This window comes from Melopsittacus undulatus, chromosome 5, assembly GCF_012275295.1.
Source record: "Melopsittacus undulatus isolate bMelUnd1 chromosome 5, bMelUnd1.mat.Z, whole genome shotgun sequence".
Taxonomy (NCBI): Eukaryota; Metazoa; Chordata; class Aves; order Psittaciformes; family Psittaculidae; genus Melopsittacus; species Melopsittacus undulatus.
This window is the reverse complement of record NC_047531.1, coordinates 67869327-67893032: the sequence shown is the minus strand read 5'-3', so window position 1 is coordinate 67893032 and position 23706 is coordinate 67869327. Positions and strand designations below refer to the sequence as shown.

Here is a 23706-nt window from a genome sequence, read left to right as displayed (position 1 = left end):
CACCCATAATGTCCAATAGATTTTTGGATGAAGTTCAAGTAACAGTTTTTCCAGTGATTGGGAGGGAATGTCATTTTACTCTATTTTGTAAGAGCACAATTATACCTTTTGACAGTACCGTAAACATCCATGAGGAAAAACACTTCAAACCTCTAGAGAGTTTTTCTTATTGCCTCCTTTCTCTTTCCCGCCCAGTTTTAAAAAATTGGCTGCAATACTTTTCTGTCTGGAAAGTAAAAAGAACAGGATGCTTCTGTAACTGCATTTTACCAGTCCTATAGCTTATGCAGCAGGTGGCTAATATCAGAAGAGTTCAAGTCAGACAGTCTCTGTGCACTTGCAGACATCCAAAGACTTTTCTAAATGAGAGATACATATACGTATGTCTACATATATTAGACTTTTGGCCTCAGTTCACCAATAATTTAAATTAGTCCCTAAAAAGCTAGGAAAGCTGGATCTACTAGGTAACCTTCAGAGTACCTCCAGATTTTACATAGGCAGTGAATACTGTCTGAGGTATAGTCTTCTGAGGCAGGACAACTGATAGCATTTCACAGATTATTAATTTTCATCTCCCAGAATTTGCCTTCAACACTACAGCATAAATAAGAACAGTTGTATGCCCAAGTGACCTTTTGATTTTTTTGATGGCTGAAGAGCCTGATAAAGATGAAACATTTTAAGATCTCCTATCTTTTTTCCTCTTTGGCTGTAAAATTAAAAAAAAAATAGTGAGAGATTAATAAATAAATAGGAGGAAGGTCAGAGGCACGAGAAACAAGATAAAATTTCTACAGAGCTTTTCTTTTCTGCTTGCTATGATTTTAATAAACTGTGACCCTATTAAAACCACCACTCCATACACTTTTGTAATCAGTTCCTCTTTTTGTAATTGTGCCAGTGTTGTATCCACTCTATATGAATTCATGCCAGATAAATATGGCTATGCTTCAAGAAGCACTATTTTTCAAAGCGTTACCCTGAACTCTCTGGCTAAGTACACAAATTTGAGGGACAAATGTCTCAGAAAAGAACAGTCTACAGCACTTCCAACCACTCTTTCCTACATGATTCTTCTGCAGTTGTACAAAGGCCAACAAACATCAAATGACACATGTAGACCAAAGCCAAATAAGTCAGACTAAACTGATCAAGTTTACCCACTCAGTGCAAGATGTTTTCAGTTCATAAGATCTTTTTTCTTTTGTAGGCTAATTAAAACAGCTTGACTAAGACTTACTGAAATATTATGTTCCTTGCCATTCAAAAATTGTATGAGCCAATTCCAGCACTTCTCCCTGTTCACTTTTAAAGCCATATGCACTTCTCTTAAAGTTTTAAACCTGCTTGAGGTATCCACAGCTGCTTCTAATATTTTGACCGTTAAATTCTCTTCTTCCTCTCCAACTGAATTGCTATGAAGTATGCCAAACAGTTAATGTTGTTTTGTTTTTTGGGCTTCTTGCGTAATGCCGCTGTATTCAAACACAGGAACTGTGAGACTGAACAACTGAAACTTGTATTTCTACATTCAAAACTGAATTGTTGTCCCTAAAAACTGTTCTTGCCTGTTTAGCTAAGCATTGTTTTTTTGACATTATGTATAGCTTTTAGTATCCATAGGCAAAATAATGAATATTTAAAGCATATATATCTGGGTTTGAAAAGCTGAAAATAAAATGTTTTTTTGGGATTTAAGGTTTATTCTGGTAACAGGAAAGAGAAATCAAACAGGTTTTGCCTATCCTTTTTACTGCCTCACTTAAGCAGTCTGAAACCCAGACAGGACAAGGAATTCCTATTGATTTGGACAAATAAAACAGAAAGAATGAGGCTTGTAGGTTCATGATATAAACTTTGCAGATAAGAGTTTTCTCTTGTTACTACTCTGGAAAATATGTGACTTTCCACAAGCCAGATACTTTCTTCACTTTAAAGAAGTCTAGCTAAATTTAGAGTGTGAGTTTTCTTTCAACAAAGATCTTCAAAATTCACACAAAAAAAAATCCAAGTATGTCTCAATGACAAGCATATAACTAAGAAAATGCACAAAGACTTTAAAGCATACTTTCAGGAAAGTTGATAAAAGGCAAAGCAGCTAAGAGGAAGGTAGAAAAAAACTGAACTGTAAAAGCTGTAGAGACTATATATGTGTATAATATATATGCACATGGTTATACACATACATGCACAACTCCATATATAGTGGGGATACTATACTATTGTGTATACAGACAAGACAGCCTACGAGAGGGAGAGTGAAAATGAAGCATTTTTTTTTCTTTTTACATATATACTACTCTGACACTACATTTTAAATTGATTTTCCAATGCAAATAGGATTATGGCATTGTATTCCACTCATATACACACCAAACAGCTTTTAAACATGCTGGGTAATTTGAATGAAATGTGAAGGAAAGTGAGAGTTCTCAATGATTTTACATTCTCACCTTTTTTTTTCCCCCATGGGCAATATAAAGAGGCAGCCAGGCAAAACCCCACTCTCATCAAGTGAGCTCATCCTTGGTTAGGCTTTAGATCTGACCACCAAAAAGCACAAAATACTAAGAAACCAGACTCCCTCACTGTTTGCATAGGCAATGTACTATATAAAAAGGTATCACTATTAGAGGGACTATGACAATTTGAAATAATAGTAATGAGTAATGGTGAAAAGGTCCTAACTACCTTTACAAATATATATATTTTGTGAGCTTTGTAGAACCTCAAATTCCTATTGGCTTATCTATCCCCAGGTAAGCCCATAGGTGAAAACTGCATTTTTAAAATGTACATGGAAACCACATTCTCTTTACTACTGTTTCAAAAACAGCACACTGCCGATACAGCTACTGCAGTATCTAGTAAAGCACGAGTGAGCGTTTATGTACCCATCAGGTGAGACTGGAACTGCAAAGACTAGAGTCAGTCACCTTCCCATATATTAAGGACCCCCCAGATACAGATTATACTGCTGGAGAAATATTCACTAGCCTCAGGAAAAGAAATCTGCTCTAACTGGCAACATCCCTAGTCCTCCAGAAGATCCAGAATGAGAGCCTCACATGGAGAAGCCTATGCCAGCAATGTTTCCCATAGGCCTACTTGTCAGGAGCAGCATAACAAGAACTGGAAGAGCAGGGTAAGAAAAACGTTCAGTCCCTGAAGGCAGGGAGGGAAGATGACTCATCTGGTGCTGTTCCCAAGTCATCCTCACCAACCAAATCAACAGCTTGCTGACATGCTTCAGAAACTGCCCTGTCTAGCTTTTCCAGAGTGGTGGAGGTGAGACCATAATCTGTGTCTTTTGTGAAAGGATAAATGAGGATTCAGAAAGGACATCCTCCTACAAAGAAAAGAGTTGGTGCTTCCAGTGCTATTATGTAGAACATGAGTTAAATTTTCATTACTCTGTATATTATAGCTCTTTTCCTTATCTTGTCAAGAATTTACCAAGTTTTCACCATTTCACATAAACACTGGACAGTGTAAAAGGGTCTTTTTTTCTTTCTTTTAGTGGTAAATTTAGATAGATGATTCATAGGACTTTTCTGAGACAGCCTTTGATAAGAGCTTTTTAAGAAACAGAGGAAGAGCAGAATCAAGCAAAAGATATTTTATTTATTTGCCTTGTTCGGTTAGATTGCGACTGTAATTAGGTCAGCTATACAAGTGTAAACCAATCCCATAAATGAGTGGAATTATGCTTGTACACAATAAGAGCCAAGCTCTAATTTCCTGTTCAAATATCTAAGCTGCATTTTTCAGAATTAACACCATAAGGTCTGCATAAAGGTCTGTCTATATAAAGGGTGAGATCTTACACGTAAAGGGAGTCACTAGAAAAGTTGCTGGACAATGTCTGTGAACACTATTATAGCACAGGTGTCTGAGTGAACCTTTTCTGCTCAGTGCTGGGATGCACAGCCCTATCCTGTGTAGCTGTGATCCCTGTTCTTCCTCCCTGCACACACCTCTTTAGCATCTCTTCTATTAGTTTGAGCCTTATAAGTTGTCAGCAGAATCTTTGGGAGGGATATGCTAGTTTTTAGCACAGTGACTTGTAGACCCAGCACAGAATAAAATAAGAGAATCCATACTAATTTTCTCCTTTCTCTGCTTATTCCCTTCCATGGAGTTAGGAAAAAAGCTCTCTTTCAACGAGAAAGTAAAATCAATGGCTGCCTGGTCAAGGAAGTGAATGAAGTGAGTGTGGCGTTTGTTTTGCAGCCATCTTCATACACACAGTTCCAGATAACTGAAGAATCAGCCTCAATGTGTACTTTGTTTGTAAAAGATTCCCCTAATCATCAAAGAACTGCATAAAAAACAATGGTAGCAATTAGGGCATGCCAAATAGAAGAGACAGCTGTGAAAAACTTTTTGTCCATTTCTCTGAACATCCTTCCTTTGGTTCACTTGAGTTCAAATTTCTCGCCTTTAACTTCAAGCTCTTTCAAAAAGCTACAGTCTTTACACATCTATCAACTGCTAACACTGTTCCACTGTCCACAGAGCAATAGCAGGGCCTTGCTCCTCACTCATCCGATTTTTTCTCCCAGACATACATGCTTTCTTCACCCCATGCTTAGGGCACTGGAATTCTGCAAGGCTCTCATTGCCCCTTCTGAAGAGTGATTTCTGGTGTGGTATCTGACAAGAAATAAGTTAGCATAGTACAGCAAGGCCAAGAGAAGTTCAACATTTAAACATTTACATTCTAATGTAAACACAGATAAAAATTTATATTTATCTGTGAGCTGCTTCCCTCTCTCCTCACTTATTTCAGGGGTTTGTTACATCACAAATACTTCAGAATGGAATCTAGATCACAATCCCCCTTGCACAGCACCTAACACCACTGATCATCATTTGAGTACTTGGATTTAATAGTCTGTAAGGCGTAAGATGGTAGAACACATTTGCTTACGTTTAATTGAACTGCTGTCTGCACTATGCTACATTTTTATCAGAGACATTGTCAAATTTATTATTGTGAAGCTAAAAAATGTAGTTTGAAAAATTTAGTTTAGAAGCACCACCAAAAAAAACCCTGAGAACAGGTTAGTACAGGAGTACTTAATCAAGAAATGGAGGCCTTTAAGAATAAGCCATGCTGTACCAGAGCTGTATCACAGCTGCCACAGTGGACAGGAAGAGAAAAACACCAGGGGTTTCACATGAAGAACCAACACATTTCAGAAGGATTGTGAAAAAGGCTGAGCTCAGCCTTCTACAATTTAAATTAAGGCTTTGGTTTAAAATCGATTCAGAGAACACAAAAAATATTAAAACCTGATTTTGCTTTTCTCTGAGTTAAACTTTTATTATCACTTCTAATGTAATGGAAAAGATAAGAAAATTAACAATGTCATGCAATTTCTTTAAAATGAACAATAGCATTTTGTGTAATTAAGAAGCTACAAGCGTAACAACATGGCAGGTACAAACAGTGACTGACCTCTGCTAACCTACAGGTTGGGTAAGTTACTATAACTATTGATACAAAAAAGCCTTATAGGTGATTTTCTTGAGGTATCACTAATTCTTTGGGCATAAAAACGGCTCCTAAATTAACTGATTTTTGTAAAATATTTCAAACTAGACTCTTCAGCAACAGTTTGATTACATGTAATCGAGTGTAAATAATCCTTAAAAAAACCCAAAAAATTACTAATAAGGCAAGCTGAGTGTGCTGATGGAAGCAAATCCCATGTTTAAGAACAAAGCCTCACATTCATTGTACCTAACTGTAGGTACCAGCTAGGGAACTATATTACCATAGGTTCTCTCAATACACAGTTGAAAGATAAGTACCTCCTAAAGGTGACTCACATTTAGGGCCATCTTCGTAGGTGTTTCTGCTGCCTGTGAAAGATCTTGAAGTGACATATTCTGATGTATGAATATACATTAAGAAAAAGTTCTGTCTGACCTCTTGGTGGGACAAACCAAGTTATTACATTATGTTGTGACCTAGAGAGCGTCTATTTTACAGAAAATAAATATGCTACAAGGATGGAAAAAAAGTCTTATAAAAAGAGAGAGCCTCTAAAAGAAACTAGAACAAATATAAAAAAAAGACTGGAATTTGGATTTTTAGATAAATCTAGATAAATTTTAGATTTAGATTTAGAACTTCAGAGCCCCAAATTTTAATAGGCCTTTTTCCTACATGTCTGTAACATTGATACAGCAAAGTGTTTCTATTTCTGGATGGCAGGCATTTAGCTACCTATTGCTCTCTATTTTGCAGGATATTGTTCTAATTTGTCTGAAGTCTTTTCTTTCTTAATCTGGTATAAGGCTTTACATCGTGCTCTTGGGGCTGCCTGGTTCTTGGGGCTAGGGTTTCCTGTGAATGGCAGCAACTGAACTATCAATGCCAACACACATCTGCGGGGCATACTCCAAGTAGTCTTCAGGTCCCTGCTAAGACAGCAAGCACAACGTCCAAAGTGAAAACCTGCAGACTGTTTAGATAGGTGACAGTTCCAGGGCTTTCCAAACATTTCTACTTCAAGACAATTTGCCAGGCAAAGTAGCTTACAGCTCAAAAGAGGATTTACCAGAGAGATTACAGTGACTACAGCCAATGAGCAGCACAGTTTGCATAGCACACGTCCAACTTGATCAAGGCTGCATGTTTTCCTGTCACTTGCTATAAGTCTTCCTACTTATTTGAAGATATTAGGCAGCAACCACAATTCCTTAGTGATATCCTTCCCCATAAGCAATGGTGTAGCTGTTACAGCAATGTCACTCAGTTCCTAACAAGAAGAAAAACAATTCACATGAGGGAGGATATAATCCTCCAACAAACTTCCCCCAAATGATGTAGGCAATACTCTGCAAAAGTATGTGAACACTTAAATGAACATCCCATTATTATACTGGCTGAATTAGGTTTTCAGATCTTTTTTTCATTAAAGTATATGAGCAGTTTCTAGATTAATGGCACCCTTTTCTTCAGAAAAGATGTGACAGCAAGTGGATAAAGAGTGAGAATGAATGCAAGTGCTGTGTAAATCTGAAGTGAGATGCTGCTGAGATAGCAAAGTAGAGAACTTCTGATATGTGTGCAAGTACACCTATTGCTCAACTGGTTAAATATTTCTTCTTGTGTGTACATATAAGGCTTATGTGTTTGTACATATACAGTTACACTGTCATATATTGGGTAAACTAATTCATTATAGTAGTTCTGGGTAATGATCCATTGCACTACTATCTCTACCATCTCTGTAGCACTAAGCAGAAAGCTGTGAGACTGTATCAAAATGAAACATGTCTCCCTCACAGAGATATCTCCACTTCCTTTGCAACTGGTTCATTTTAGTATAACCTTTGCTTGCCTGTTACTCCTCCTCACCACTTCCCAGGGACTTTCCATAGCTTTATATCACCAATCAGATGTAAGAATCAAAAATAAGATGCACTTCTGATAAAAGCATGCCTAGATCCATCACCCTTATCAGGGCTATGTCTCCACTAGCTTTCACAGTAGGCTCAAGAGATTTAAATATTGTACTTTGGAACACAGATGTACAATCTGTAATAATAGAATCATAGAATGTTAGAATACCATAGAATGGTTTGGGTTGGAAGGGAACTCAAAGATCATTCAGTTCCAACCCCTGCCATGAACAGTGACATCTTCCACTAGACCAGGTTACTCCAAGCCAAATCCAACTTGGCCTTGAACACTGCCAGGGATGGAGCATCCACAGCTTCTCTGGGTCACATGTGCCAGTGACTCAACACCCTCACAACTTCTTTTTAATGTCTGATCTAAATCTATCCTTTTCTAGTTTAAAACCATTCTCCTTTGTCCTATCACCACCTGCCATTGTAAAAAGTCCCTCTCCAGCTTTTTTGTAGAGATAACATTAGTATAAAGTACAGGAAAAGATAATATCTTCCCAAATAAGTTCTGTTCTGCAGAAAAAAAAATCATCCTACTAATTTTAGGCAGTGAAAATTAGGTGTTTTGCTTAATTTAGTCAACTCCCCTTAATTAAGCAATAGTGGCACATACCTTGAGAGGGTGAGTCATTCTAACTTTACATAAACATCTCAGAAAAGTGAAAGAACCTGCCCTCAAGAAGTATTTATCCCTACCATCTGGTTATAGTAGAAACCCAAGCAACTAGCTCAGACTAGACACCAAGCTTTTAACTGGCAATAATTGGGTAAGATGAATTCCATTATGACTGGAGCCTCCATATGATCTTTGAAAATACCTGGACACTAGGACTGTTCTCAGCCTCCAGCAGAGTCCTCCACTCTTTCTTAGTCTGACAGTTATAACTAATATTGCTGCAATTTTCAGTAAATGCAAAAATTACAAGACAAAATTAACAACTTTTCCTTAAATGCATTTTTGTTCTATGCTCCCCACTCTACACTGATGCTGGATTTCACTGATCCATTATGCAGGAAAAAGAGCTAGGATTCCCTTGAACTTTCCAGGTATTTTCTATTGGTCCCAAGCTATCTTCAGTCAGGAAAAAGCAGTCACAAACAGCCTGTCCCCTGTGCTCCCCATTCTCTATTCATGCTGACTATTTATCACATGCACTTAATCCTGACTTAACAACAGCACTGAGCTATCAGGACCCAATATTATTAAACATGAAAAGAAAGATTTCATTGAAGAAATACATTTCAGAACAATGGTCTATACAGACTGGGCTTTTTGGTATGTAGAGTCAGACAGGGAAGGCAGATATGGATTGGCAATAAGGACTGTGAGCAGATTTTTACTGAGCACATTTCTACTGCCAGAAGTCATTTATGGGTGGGACAGAAGGAGTGTCAATTTTAATCTCTGGAGCCATGAATGTGAACAATTCTCTGCAGAATTTATGAGCTGTTTTACGTATCAGTATTTCCTCAGAGTTTTCACAGTCAGATTGATTGCCCTTTCCTCATACTGTTTGTGCATACTCAAATTTGGCTATAGAGTGCATAAAATGGACATGAACTGCATACTGTACCATACAAGGAAATTAGAGGCAGTGACATGTCAATCATGATTATTACATTTTTGTTTGGAAACACAATATGATATCACTCATAATAAAAATCTGTATTTCCCAGTACTCCAGCAACAAACATAACCTAAATATTTGGGGATTTTTTAATTAACCAAATTCCATAGGTCATCTAAACAGACAGAATTCAAGCTGAGATAGGAAGACTTTTGCTTTTACTATCACAAGCTCAGTTTTCCTAATATGATCCATTTTGAATGCTTTAAGTACACAGAGAAGTTCTTTTTTTTTTACCCTTTAAATCCATAATTTCCATGAATATAAATCTCAGATTACCTGATTATCAGAAAATATCAGTTATCTGTTATAAAACAGCTCAGGATACAAGTATCGCCTAACATTCCCCAAAATGAGGCCTTTGTCCTGTACCTACCACACACTGCATTTCACTTTGAAAATCTCTTATTCCATACAGTGCTCTGGAGCCTGACACAGACTGTAACTCTGCACATGACCAGCAAGGAAGCCACAAAACGATGGATACACAATCTGTGTAACACAAGTAAATAGGGAACTCTACATCAATACATCCATAGACAGATAAACTGATGTCCCCAAGTAGCAGTACTAGAAGTGGCAGTTTCTGTCCAAGTTTACTTGTAAAATCTTGTTCTAGAAAGTCTGGCAGAAATGTTAATCAAAGTTCTCAAAAAACAACTGTACTCTGTGGCAGTGCCTTGCAGTTACAAATAAAATACTGGATGGATTTCTTGAGTGATGAAAAAACCTGAGTATAAAGATTTTAAGCGTATGCATCTTACTGGAGTTTCATCTTTGACTGAGGCTGGAATACTCCAAGAACAAATATGTCTATGAAGCATTTAAAAAAGAACAAATGTAAAAATATAAACCAACATGTTTCATATTTTTCAGGATAACAGAATATGTTTATTTGCTTTTTTATTTTACTTGCCTAACTAATTATGGCATTAGACAAACTGTAATACAGCAGAGTAATGAGAACATGTTACAAACTCAACCTCCACAAAAGGATGCAGTTTGTTTAAAAAACACCATGCCAGTTTGTGGAAGAATCAATGGCCTGTATGGCCTGAAAATCTATCTTGTAATAATGTAAGAAGTTATAAATCATCTAACCACAATCAAATGAGATTATATTCTCACTACAGTGAGTAAATAAAGAAAATCCCACCAATATCAACAAGAACACAAGACCTAATTTCAGAAATCTGATTTGCCATGTTTCTAAAATGAAGTTTTTAAAGCGATGGAACAAAACATCTCTCTGAAAGACATCATGGAAACGATAGAAGCAGAGAGCTGCAGAATCATACAGCTACAGGTTTCCCAGAGAAGTTGTGGCTGTCCCATCCCTGGCAGTGTTCAAGTCCAGGTTGGATGGCACTTTGAGAAACCTGGTCTAACAGAAGGTGTCCCTGCCCATGGCACTGGGATTGGAACTGGATGATCTTTAAGGTGCCTTCCAGCCCAAACCATTCTATAATTCTGTGATTCTATAGGCAGCAAATTCTAGTCTGTTTGGAAACTGATTCCTCTATAACTTCAGCATTTTATTTACCATCTCTGCATCAGTCTCCTCAGTGTTGCTACGGCAGCTTCACACCCCAGAAGAGCTAGGGGAGTGAATGCAGCCCAGGAGAGGGACAGTGCAGGGACAGACCACAGAACTGCCTGCCAGTTTCTGGCCGGACACTGGGAATTTGGGCTGCTGAGCTGCTGCTCAGAGTGCTGTGGATGCTCTGACTGAAAAGCACAGTCTAATCAGCACAGGGATCAGTGCTTCTGCTGGTTTTGCCTGTTTCAGTATTGAACATATCAATTCTACAAGTCATAAAAAGCAAAAGGATGTGTTGCACATTCCATTTTTATTACTATGAGCACTTATTCTATCTTCTCTAAGCCTTCACCAAAACAATAACATACATGACATATGTAACATGTACCTGTGTATATACCTACACATGTATAATATGTATTAATACATATATGTAATGTACATGAAGTAATACCTCAAACTTTTCCAAAAGACACAAAATCTCTTGTTGCTCTGAAATGGTGGCAATATGCATACATTGCAAAAGGCCTCCACTCAACCTTCAATTCAGGTTAACTACTACAGCCAGGCAGTTTTGCAAGAAACGGGCTGAACTGAAACTAAAGGTTTACTAATACAGCAGGAACTGATATTCACCTTTCAAAATTATAGTTCTTGGCTATACCATTGACTTATGGCTTGATCAAGATATATAACATTCAATTAGGACAAAATAACTTGTTTATATCAGAACTTTGTGGGGATCTCTGGTTAACCTGTGCAAAGGTCACTGAGATACCTAAAGACAAATATACGGTTCAGTGAAAATGACTGTTGAAAATACAGACTTTATTGTTATCCAAGCTGAAATTTTCAATGGGGAGTGAAAGAAACTTTTGTCCCTTTAGACTTAAATGTGACCACTATCACTCTGACTTTTCTGGCATTTATATCAGTATTTCACAATGAGATTTCAGAACTCCTCTCAAATTAAATGACATCACCTCCAGTGTTCAGGAGAAAAGGGATCAAATTTTCCATAGATGCAAATATGTCCCTAATTCCCTTGCTTTTAGGGAGTCTGAGTTCTCCAGTATCTCTTTTGCTGATACAAATCTCCTGTATTACATTTGTTTTCTGTTGCCAAATCCCCTTTAGGCAACTTTTTTGAGTGACAGTATTTAGTCAGACACACCATTTCTCAATATGCTCAGTTTCGTGTGCTCCCTTCTCTGAAATTTAATTTGATTTGCTTTTTCAGCTTCCCTCATGACTTTACATCTTCCCTGCATCATGTCCACAAATGAGGCAGAAAGATCTGCACTGACATGGCAAATCCCTGAGAAGAAAGTCTTGCTTTCATTTCCACACATTTTTCTTTGATTCCCCACTCCCTTGTGCTAACAGCTTATCTTATAAGCCAAAACTCTTTAAGGCTGTGACTGACTAAGCTGTCCTAGACTGGGAAGGCTTCTTTGCCCTCATTCATTAGTGACACAACCATGAACTCATTCCAGACACCCAGCTGAAGAAACCCTGCTCTTGCTTAAGGGCAGTCTGTATCTGAAGGTTTTGCAAATTAGACGGCATTCGAAAGAATGCGTCTGGAGATGGCATCACCTATGAACAGAGCATTTGACTGTCAATCACTATACACAGTTTCTCTGTGGAGCAACATACTTAGGTTTCAGCTAACAATATAGAACTGTACCAGTCTTCAGCTTGGTACTGCAGGAAGGGGAACAGTGAAGATGCCGATATTCTTTCTCTCCTTACCTTTGTCAGGATAACAGATTTATACAGGAAAAAGATGTATGTTGCATATAAAATGCACTCTACTCTTGTCTTCTTATTACAAGCAGGAACAAAGAATGGATGCTTTATTTAATTGTCAGACAGGAAGCTGTTAACATCAGTAACTGATTAGATTAAAACAAATAATCAGTCTTTGTGAGGTCATTCAAAGTAACTTCAGCAATGTTTTAAAAAAGTAGTTGATTAGATTATTTCTTCAGCACTAAAAAAAATAAAAAGAAATAATAGTTATCCACCAAACAACTTTAATTTTAAAATAATGCCAGTATTACCATTTCATATATCAGTTGAACTCAAGGATGGACTTGACAGAAACCAGAAGTGAATCTAGATTGCTGCTTCCCATACAAGTTGTGAGGCCTTACTCCCTCTCAAAAGCATTTTAAAGGCAAATCTGAACCTGCAACTCTCAAGCTTTCAGATTTGTTCTACTTCTTCATGAGAAACAGATTGCTTCAGCTCTTCCTTCCAGCACTCTGCCTGTGGCTGGCAAGCCGGCCAGCAGTGACTAAAGCAGGCAGACTGATCAGCTGAGGAAATTTCTAAGCTCCTTTTGAACTTTTATTTGTTATTTCACATTCTTATTTAATGCCTATTTATTTCCACTACAGAGAGAGCTTCCAAAAAAACAAAATGACCAAACCCAAACAAAAGCCAAACCAAAAAAATACCCCCAAAAGAAAGAAAAGAGCTTGTTTACTGCATAGATGAGCTGCCAGGAAATCACATTGTAGTGGTGAGTAAAAATCTTGCACCCTGACTTATGGCTTACTCACCCTAAATCACGTATGAACCATGCAGCCTTTCCTGATTAATGGAAGTGGTCAAATGTTTTACAGCACTTGGTAAGATGTCATCTTTCTGCGCATGACCATTCTGATTACTAAGCTGTGATGGTTTTACACACGCCCTATAAATCAAATCCTGATGCACAACAGGAAGTTTTCACTGCCAGACCTTTTGGAGTTTCACACAGCATCAACATGATACAAAGCCAGGTGTTAAAACTGTCAAAAGGAGATACTTTGAAATGGAAAACACAAGACAGAGATCAACATCTATTTTTGTTCTAGTTTTTCAAATTTGCTGCAAATCACGAACTGGAAAGTTTCACCTGAATAAAATACTTTTTACTACTGTTGAGAGATGAAATGCTTTCCACTATATTAACATCAGAGGGGGAGAGCAGTAAAGGAGGGTTTACAGGAAAATAAACCTAACTAAAGAGATAAGTCAGACCAAATGTCATGCTGGAAGTAGGTTAGGACAGTACTAATATTATACTTGGTTAACTACTCTCATGTTTTATGCAGAGTTAGTACAGACATTTAGTGGCTGGCACCTTCTCAGTTTACATATCCAGAAATACTACGATCCAGCCCTAACCACTTTAAAATCATGCTTCCCTTTGATTTGCTTATTTTCCAAGTTCTCTCAACTTAGTTTATACAGAGCATACACAAGAGACATCAGAAATCTGCACATCTTAAATAGGGGAATTATCCTTTTGCATTTATCAGACAAAACACCCTGCATTCCTTTTCTGTATTTTAAATAAGTTATGCTATCTTTTAGCCAACATTCTCTTGCCAATAAAAACAAAAAAAGAAGGGTTTGTGACCTTAAAAACATCATGGGCAAGTGAAGATTTGCACAAAATATTCCACTAGTAGGTTTGAGAATAGATAGATGCTTCCTCCTCTTCCAGCTTAATCCCCAAACACCCTCACTGTCAAAAGGCTATTGTTAAGGCATGGGCTTCCTCCAAGACCACATCCTGTGAATCAGGTCAAAGTGAAAAAGAGCTGCAATAAATGAACTACTCATTGCGTGCCCTGTATGCAAGTGTAAGAAAAACTATATGACTCAAAAAATTAGTGTACTAGAGAAATAAGGATAGTGCACTTAGAGTGGAATGAACACATAGTTAAAAAAAATTAGCATTTCTCATCTGCAACTGATAACCTTCTGCTACAGAGAAGGTAGACAGCGTATTCAAAGGCACAAATTAGGACCAAACTAGTCATTTCCCCTTAAAGCAAGCCTGATTTTATTCCATAACTATTTATACTTTTCATATCATACGTAGTAAGTGAAAAGCCTATTAACAGTATTGCACACTGCACTTGTGATGAATGCTATACTGCTCCACACAGGGCACAATGTGTTCTGCATCTCTAATTAATTGTGTCAGGCTCTGTTGATCAGATACATGAAAATTGAAAAAAAAATCATAGAATTATAGAATGGTTTGCATTGCAAAGAACCTTAAGATCATCTAGTTTCAATCCCCGTGCTACGGGCATTGTGGGGATAATATTTTTCTCTTTCTCTTACACTCTGTGTAATACAGCCATACATTCTGTAGGGCTGTGAGTAACTTCTCCTGTGCACACCCACACTACCTGTCGTGATAAGGCATCAATCTAAGGAAAATTTCTAGAATCGAGGTCTGGTTGACACTCAGGAAAAATCCACAGAAAAGGTATTCTCATATGTTTTTACTTGAGGGGAAAATGATTTTCAGCTAAACCAAACTTTCTAATCTTAGTGGCACCTTTCAGTCTGCTGGGTGCATTGGGATGTTCCTGGCTTTTAGGGAACAGCCCATAGAGCCCCTACAAAATGTGGCCACCTGAAATATTTACTCCAGTGCTCCTGAAGGGACTTTTAAAGGACTCTGGAGCCCTAAACTGAATTGGGTTCACAGGGTTTCTATGTTTCTTGTTGTAGAGCAAAGCAGAGAGTCTCTGAGTCACTCCACTGCCAGATCTCACAGGTCTTGAAGTATGAGGGCACTCCAACATTGATATTCTATATGACAAGAGAATTAGTGTTTCCAAGCAAGCAACTAGCTGGCTTAGACACTCTATCTGTCTTTCAGGAAATTTAACTAGAAGTGCAACACTTCAGTGAAATGCCTGTAGAAACGCTCATACCGGAAAATGGTATTTTTTTCTAAGGTAGCAAAGCTGCCTCCAAAGGGAGTTCTTCCATCTCTATGGCACTGTGAGCCATGGGCCTCTCAGCTCATGCTCCAGACTAGCATGGTTTCATTACCACAGTCCTGCAGTCAGCTTAATCAAGGAATGAGAAAAGAGAATGAGGAGACCATCAGTATGACCGAGTTCTTTGCATGAGGAAGGATCAGTGCTAGTAATGCTATGAATGACAGGTGTAAATTCATCTGGGTTTTTTTATATACTCCAGTGAAGAAGATACCTTACCTTGCATTCAAAGCATTCCTCTGTTTCACTACTGTTTCTGAGAGGAGGTTTTACTAAAGCCTAACTAACAACTCCTGGAGTAGAATACAAGCCTATTATTTTTATCTAGAGATAGAGACCACTTATCTCCATTTGCAATCATGGAGAACAGATTACCCTGAGGAGCTGTAAGAGTGCTGTACCAAGCAAATGTTGCTGGGTTGCTTCAGGTTCTGCAGTTCTGCCGGTGCATCCACAGTGTATCAACACTCAGACACATTCCAGTTTTCAAGGAAAGGGTTTTTTAATGAAAAGTTGTTGGCCAGGAAATTCCCAAGTAGCTTCCCTAAGCACAGATGCAATACAAAGGAGTATCAGTAACTGTTTTCTGCTGATGCCTAATACTAGCTTTCAATGCACAAATATGCAATACACTGAGTTCTATGTTCTTATTTCATGAGAGAAAATAAAAGCAGTGCAAAGGTCAGCAGAGGCCTTAAGATCAGGTCAGTAAATACCTTCCTACCCATGATCCTAATTACAAATTACAAACAAAAAAGCATCTTTTGACCTAGAGTCAATACACTTTGCTCACAAACACAAAAGCTTTGAGAGCTGAATATTGTGTTACTGCACATTTCTCTCAACTATATGAAAATGTGCTTGCTACAGATGATTAGAAAGTAAGCATCCAACAGTGAAGTTGACTCCAAGCTCATACAGCATGAGGCTCTTAAATCAGTTATAATATAGCGTAGACAGATGGTGCTGGATGCATAAGGCACATTAAAGATGCTGCTATCTGTTCGATAAAGAAATAATTCAGAGCACAAGGCAAGAAGCTGAAATTGCTGACAATCTGAACTTCTGCCAACTGTCCTGGCTTCGCTGGGGCTGTGTGAATTCTAAACACACATAGTCCCAGGTGTCAGCAGCGCCGATTGAAATTTCTGGCAGCTAGTTCAGTGCTTTCGAAACAATGCTGGCTTCCCATCACTAGCGGTCACTATGGGGAGAAGAGAGGCTGTCTCTGGCTGCTTCTGCTGCCCTTTTTGTTGCCTTGGCTGTTGTGCTGTAAATGAAACACTCAGCACAATGAGCAGCCTCCTTTCTTGCCAACCCACAAGGCAGATATCTCCAATGCACTAGGACTGAGAAAAGGAAGGGTATGACAAAATAGGGAAATAAACTCATTTATCTATGGTCCCTAGATTCAGTATGTCAAGAAACTTGGTGGAGCTTGGCTCTGAGAGACCGGACAAAAAGGTATCCAAGAAATTGAAAGGTCAAAGAGATGTGGGATTGCAACAGATGTTCTGCCTGGGAAAGATTTGGAGAATGGTGGGAAAGGGTCACGCAGAATATAAGTAGATGGTGTGGAAGGGTTAGCTGAGGAAAGAGAGAGATACGGAAGCCATTCATGGCACACATCTGTTTTTCCAATGTGCACAGTACTCCCATTGGCATGAGCAAGGGCTCCACCCATGTACGGAAAGCAAAAATATTTGCCTTGAGATCTGTCTGGACAGAGATGCCTAGCTGTTCTCCAAGTCTGGTGTCTGGTGATAGGCAGGAGTTACCACATCACCAACAAACTGCTTACAATTGATGAGGAAAAAATGGGATCTTTCCATGCTCATTCCAATGTCTTACTGCAACACAGCTGGCTGAATAACACTGGCGATGCTCAGACTGAGATGCAATAGTATCATACTAAATGAAATGGACCTCAAGAGTCACTTTAATAGCATCAATATGTGTTTTTGCCTAATCACATCAAAGCATTTCGCTCTGTTTTGTGACACTGATATTCACTGTAGATCACTTTAATGATCCTCACTTGGTACAACTAAGTGTTGCAAACCCCATTCTGTTGGCCATGCCTGCCAGGTAGAGCACATCTATTCTCTGTTCTGCTGGTTCACAGACCACTTCTCCATCCTGACTCCTCAGATATCTGTGCTCTGCAGAAGAAGCCAGTTGTGTCTCCTTCTTCAGGTAGACCAGTATCTCCATGCTACAAGAATCTTAATCTAGAAAGGTTTTAGTTTTACATATGTGTACTTTACCAGTTGTTGAGACTGACTAGCACTTTCTAATAATGAACAGTGATATGAAAAATGCTGCAGGCATGACAGGGAGACTTGATTAGTAGATACAGAGAAAAATAAGTCATATGCATAAGCCTGTAAAGATGCCTGCCAACAGGAAGGAAGAAGCAGATAAAGCAGACAGCAACAGAGAGATAGCATGGACAAAGAGACAGTGAAAACAAGAAAAAAAAAAAGAAATAAGATAATATGACAGTAAAAGAATAAATTAACTCAGGAAAGACAGCTAAAATCTTACCATCAGAGTCATATAACCAAAACACTACAATTAATATACCAGATTCAGCTCAGATGAAATTCAGTTTGGCAGCAGAAAATGATGGTACAGTATTCTTGAAAGAAGAAAGTTTGATGATGGGAGGAAACCTCTGGGAGCATAAAGCAGAGCACTGCAAGCAGCCCCAGGAAGTCAGGCCAGAAAACCCGTACGCCTAGCAAGGGTGCTGACTCCCAGCAACCACTCAGCTTTATGACAGAGAGGATTCATGGCAGTGCCCCTGTGACTAAAGCATCGAGTGTGTGAGGGTAGCCAAAATCAATCATAGTGACCTAGAACAAAACTCTGTTGCCATTGGCATTTTACTACGGGTCAATATGGTACAGAGTTATCAATCAGTGATCAAAAATAAGTTGGTTTTGCAAAGAAAGTATTTTTCCATTTCTTTAGTTTTAAGCCATTGTTTCATTTTCACTTCTGCAATACTGTTTGACAGTTTGTTAGCTTTTTAATTTTGTTACTGTTTAATACCACATTCTAGAACTAGAACAGTATCACAAAGCAGCCTGGCATGATCTGATAATTTTGGTCTCATTAGTTTAGCAAGCAGTATAAGAGTGGTGACAGAAATATAAATAATACTGTACCCACAGTTAGAAAAATATTACAAAATACATTGGTGGTTTCAGACGTGGGCTTGCATAAAAACACTCTATGGTCTAACTGAACAGCAAAACTCCATGTGCTTCAAAGACAGCCAGAATTTCACCTCATATCCAGCAGCTGGATTCCTTTCCTGTGTACATATATAGGAATAAACTTTTGTCTATATGATACTCAGGGATAAAGAATGTGCTCTGAATGCTTGTGTTCAAGTATTTTGCATGACTATTCACATCATAAATGTTCATGCAGTCAGTTTAAACATTAGTGGGTTTAGCAAGAAAGCACATGGACCTGTGTGTGATTTAGGTACCAAAGCACAAATTATTCAAATTTTGAACTAAAATGTAGTTGAATAAACTGCACAGTGAATAATTAAAATCATTAACAGCTTATTATTTGTTTTCCTCAGCTTAACTATGCTCTATCCAACTAACAAAAAGTTTAACATTAAGTCAAAATTTTTCAACCACAGTTTCTATTAAAATAGCAATATCACTTGTATTAAACTTCAAACTGCACCATGTCTGCAAAAAAGAAAACAACCAACACTATAAGTGCAGTAAAATCATGTGAGATGGGAGAGACACTTAGGGAAAAGAGAACTGATGTTTCCAACTGTATTCCTAACCAGCCTTGGCAAGACAGTTGTGTGAGAAAGCCAACACAAGTGTCAAAAGTCTCAAACAATCAGGTTTGGTGAGACTGAGGGCCATAGAGGAAACAGCTGGTGGCAATGACCTACTGTATTGACATGTATAACCCAAATTTATCTTGGAATCCTTAGCACTTATAGATAGCAACAGGATATGTCACAGTGACTACACATGTCAACCTAAGTGCTTTCCAGACAGGACGAGAAAGCTGATGACCCATGGTGCAGCATGTATAAAATACCAAAGAAAGTAATGCTAAAGGCTGCAGTCCAGCAGCCAAGGACAAAAGTTAACCAGATGATTAGTTCATATGTTCCACTGTCTTTTGCAGATAGATATCCATATTTTTTTCTTCAAAAATCTGTGCTGCCTCATATTTAGTGATATAACAAAAGCATACAAGCAGTGTGCTACGTAGGCAGATTTTCCTCTCAATTGGAAACTCAGACTAGGTGTTCACTACATTTTGATTGAAGGACCTTTTATCTGATCACTGTTATAATGAAACGTCCCCAGAGTACAATACTGTCTACCACAGAACCATGTAGGAACATCACATGATGATTAATATGTTTGGTAACCAAATAAATCAAAGGTCTATTGGAAACAGCACACAGAAATGGTCAAGCTTTGGAACACCACAATTTGTAATGCAGAACTCACATCTGCTCATCAAAGCTGAAAAGACATTAACTCTTAGAATTCTCTCAAAGTTGTGCTTTGGACGACTGCTTAGATTACCTGGACATACTTCTGGGGCTACCAGGCACTGGGAAACTGGGGTGGCATGGATCTTCATCACTAATGAAGTAATCAATACTTTTAGGCTAAAGTATTTTCTTACTAGTGAGAAAAGCCTAAAAATAATTTCTTAATCGTAACCACCCACCTTATAGCCCAAACTACTTTGGCAAACAGATTTCATGAAAATTGCTTAAAAGGTGAATAAAAAGCATCCTTCACAACACATGCCTGGAAGAAAACTGGTCAAGAGCTCCCACTAAGCTTTACAGGTAATGTTGCACTTGTAAGGGAGGAATACAGAAAGACTGCAGAAATTAGTAATCTCTTGAATGCTCAGCACTTCTGTAAATACAGGTGGCCAGGGGAGGTGTTCAGACCATCACATGCACAAACAGGCCTTGCTCTTTAAGGATCATCTTTTAAACATGCTCAGCTGCTTCCATTGATAACAGAAAGAGAAAAAGATACGTCTGGTAGGCTGGTTTTTGGAGGTTGGTTTGGTTTATGTTTTTTTCCTTTAAAAAACAGTCTCTAAGATTACAATTATTGTCTAACCCATGAAACATGTAATGGCAAATTAGGAGAACAATTTGAATCCATCTAGCCTGTTACTTTTACTCACAAGCACTCCATCAGGGCTCAGGACAAGATGCCTTGGAAGGCTGTGACTCCTATTAGGTTTCATGCTAATCATTAATAGTTCCCAAGTAGTTTAAACACTGAAGACAAGATGCTTTATATCTTTCCCCACACTTTTTCAAAGAATCAAGAAACATCCCTCTGTAGGCAATGTAATTGTATTTGTTTGTTTGAAAACAGTACTTGCAAATCTAATTTCCTTTTTTGTGCGATATCCATTAAAGACCATTACAGAAGAAACATAAAGAATATTTTCTATTAAAAATAAGCAATGAAGCAAAGTCACATTGTCTTGAAAAGTGATACTATTATCTTCATGTCACACTCATGTCATAGAAAAGAGCTGTTCATCACTTCTGGTAACCAAGAGATGAACAGTCTGTTCCCTCTTTGTATTTCCATGTAGCATGTCTGAGACCACCAATGCATCATCTTTGGAAGGCAGGAAGAGGTGATAGAGAAAACTCCAAGGGAAAATTTAAGTGACATAACCAAAATCTCCTGGGGAAATATGTGGCAGGGATTAAAAAGGAAACCAAATGTTCAGTATCCCAACTCTATGCCTTAACCACAAAACCAACTTTCTCCACTAATACTCAATTAACCCAGTAACTAAAAACAAAGGAAAACCAAGTACATATATTATGTGTATCTTGCCACTTTAACAACTCTGATGACACTCAAGTGTCCTCAAACTAAATAAGAAGGAACTACAAATGTATATTTAATCTCAGTGTGGTAATCAGTTCCACAAACCAAAAGTACTAGAAAAGCAATGGAAAGTAACCTTACATAACACTTCTTGCTGAAGCTGTTAAATCACACAGGCAGCCGTGGTGTACTGACAGAAACATCTACAGGAATATATACTACTGACAAGAAAGAAGTCAATACTCGTGTTCAAAGCATGAAAAATGTTTTTACAGCAGAAAGACTTGTAGAAAAACAAGCAGAAGTTGTTTAATTGTTAAATAAGACTTTAAAAGACTTACACACTCCTCTTACAAAAGAAAAAGCCCTAAGCATCCTATTTCAGACAAACCTTTATTTTTTCAGCCACACTGAATCAGAGGTAGAGTGGGACTAGGAAGAAGCTATTTTTCAGAAGAGAAAAGGCACAGGTACTTTGCACTGAGAAGCTGTTTCTCTGGTTCAGCAGTTCTGCAGCAGGAGCAGCCAGATCATTTGAAAAGTGAAAAGAAAATCAATTACTTGTTTTTATTTCAAAAGAGCCTCCCTGTGGGAATAGGTGTGGGCGTGAGAGCTCTTTTTAAACTTCATAATATAGCATGAAGCAGCCAAGAGGGGTTGTTTTTCTTTTTACTATAAGTCCTGTCATGTCATTACTCTGGTTACTGGGTACTGGAATGATTTTTCTCAACTTAAGATTCTACTGATCCTTATCAAGATGCATTTATGAAGCATTTAACACTACATTTAAAACCAGAATATTTATTCCAACAGTAACACTGAGTAAAACAAATTTCCAAGGCTGCTATGTGACTTCAGTGATGACAGCAAAAGTCTGTTTACCCAGTTGCCCCCAAATTCTGCATGCAGTAGGTTTCTGTCAGGTTTTGAATGAGCAAATCAACATTTTCTGAGAATTCAGATCCACAGTTAAAGTTTAGAACTAACCTTGCTATCTTCGATCTCCTGGGTTCTTCCTTGAAGCGCTCTCCTCTCTCCAAAATCGCAGGTTGACTTTAACGTAAGCTGGCAAGAAAGCATCGAGCTCTCTGCCCCAGTAAGCTCCAAAGACTTTGGTGAGTACTGCTGCGAGCCGGTGGGGCCAAGGTTGGGTATCGGGAGGGCAGTGTGAACAGGCTTTGACCCTACGGCTGGCTGCCTTAGCTTGGAGGCAACCCCAAGTACAGGCATGGCTTCTATAAAAGTACCTTCCTTCTGCCAAAGAAAATGCTCCTGACCTCAGTCTGGTAGACTCCAGCTTCAGTAATTCCAGAACAAATACTTTAAACAAAAGTAGCAGTCATCTTTTCAAAAACATCTTAAAACAATAATAATACGAGTTTCACAAGGAAGCAAAACTTTTCCTTCATCTCTCCCCTTCTCCCTCGCAGCCACTCACACACACTGCTCAGTGAGTCAGTGGCTCTGTAAGACTAAACGCTCCTTTGGGGCGTGAACTTTTCTTGAAGGTAACTGCCACAGAGTTGCCTGTCTGGGATTAAAGAACTCATAAATTCGCTGTCTCTTCTTCCTACAGCATTCCAGGTCTGTGTGTTAAGTGAATGAAGGACGGGAGAAAAGGAGGGAGAGAAGAGATGAACCCTCCCTGTACTCCAACTGTCAAAACAGCTCTGAGACCACAACACTGGAAGCAGAGACCTCTTCCTGGCTACATAAATAACCAGCCCACATCTGAAAAAAAAAACCACCAAACAAAAAACAAACCGCTTTTTTTTCTTATTTAAAAAAAAAAAAAAAAGGATCTGACTAGTGGCCAAAGCAAACAGCTGTTGGAAGAGTTTTCATCCCGGAAATAATCTCAGCAATGAAGCTGTTTGTCTGATTCCTGGCTATTTTTCACTGCTGACAACCACGAGCTACGGTGTTTCATTCCCTGTTCCTCCCGTGAAATCAGGTTAAAATTGTGCAAGAGGGTGGCTAGGCACAGACGCTGAATCACAGTGTGGGTAACGTCTGTCTGTGCTATGAAAAATCCATACAAAAACACAGGGCAGGATATAGGAAAATCACAAGCATTGTTAGAAGATTTAGTCAATACAGCTTTTCTGACTTGCTCGTTTGTTGGGTTTTTTTTTTCTTTCTTTCTTGGTGGTGGTGCTAACGTCATCTATTCAAGGTTAACACTTCCCTTTCTAAAAACATTTAAAGCTCCATGAAGCCCGTGTCCAATGCATCGATTCTGCTTGTTGCTCACAGAAATAGAGAAATAGTCTTGCTGGCAGCCTCAGATCCTTGTATGTGGAAATACAAGACAGATAGGCAAGCAGAGCAGGCTATAAAATGAGTCACGATGGACAGTCCAAATCACTGAGCAGCATAAGCACTTACTAAAAAGGACAACTGTAAATTCCTTTGAGAGCCTACAG

The 23706-nt window shown here is 38.4% G+C and overlaps 1 protein-coding gene across 1 annotated transcript in view; it reads right to left on the bottom strand.

Annotated features, from left to right (window-relative positions):
• Nucleotides 1–22712, bottom strand: part of NAV3 (neuron navigator 3) — a 261611-nt gene extending 238899 nt beyond the window's left edge. The window contains exon 1 of the mRNA XM_031047935.2: nt 22268–22712. Coding sequence (XP_030903795.1) covers nt 22268–22510 — 243 coding nt within the window. The 5' untranslated portion in view covers nt 22511–22712. The remainder of the gene's footprint in view (nt 1–22267) is intronic.
• Between the last annotated feature and the right edge of the window lie 994 nt (nt 22713–23706).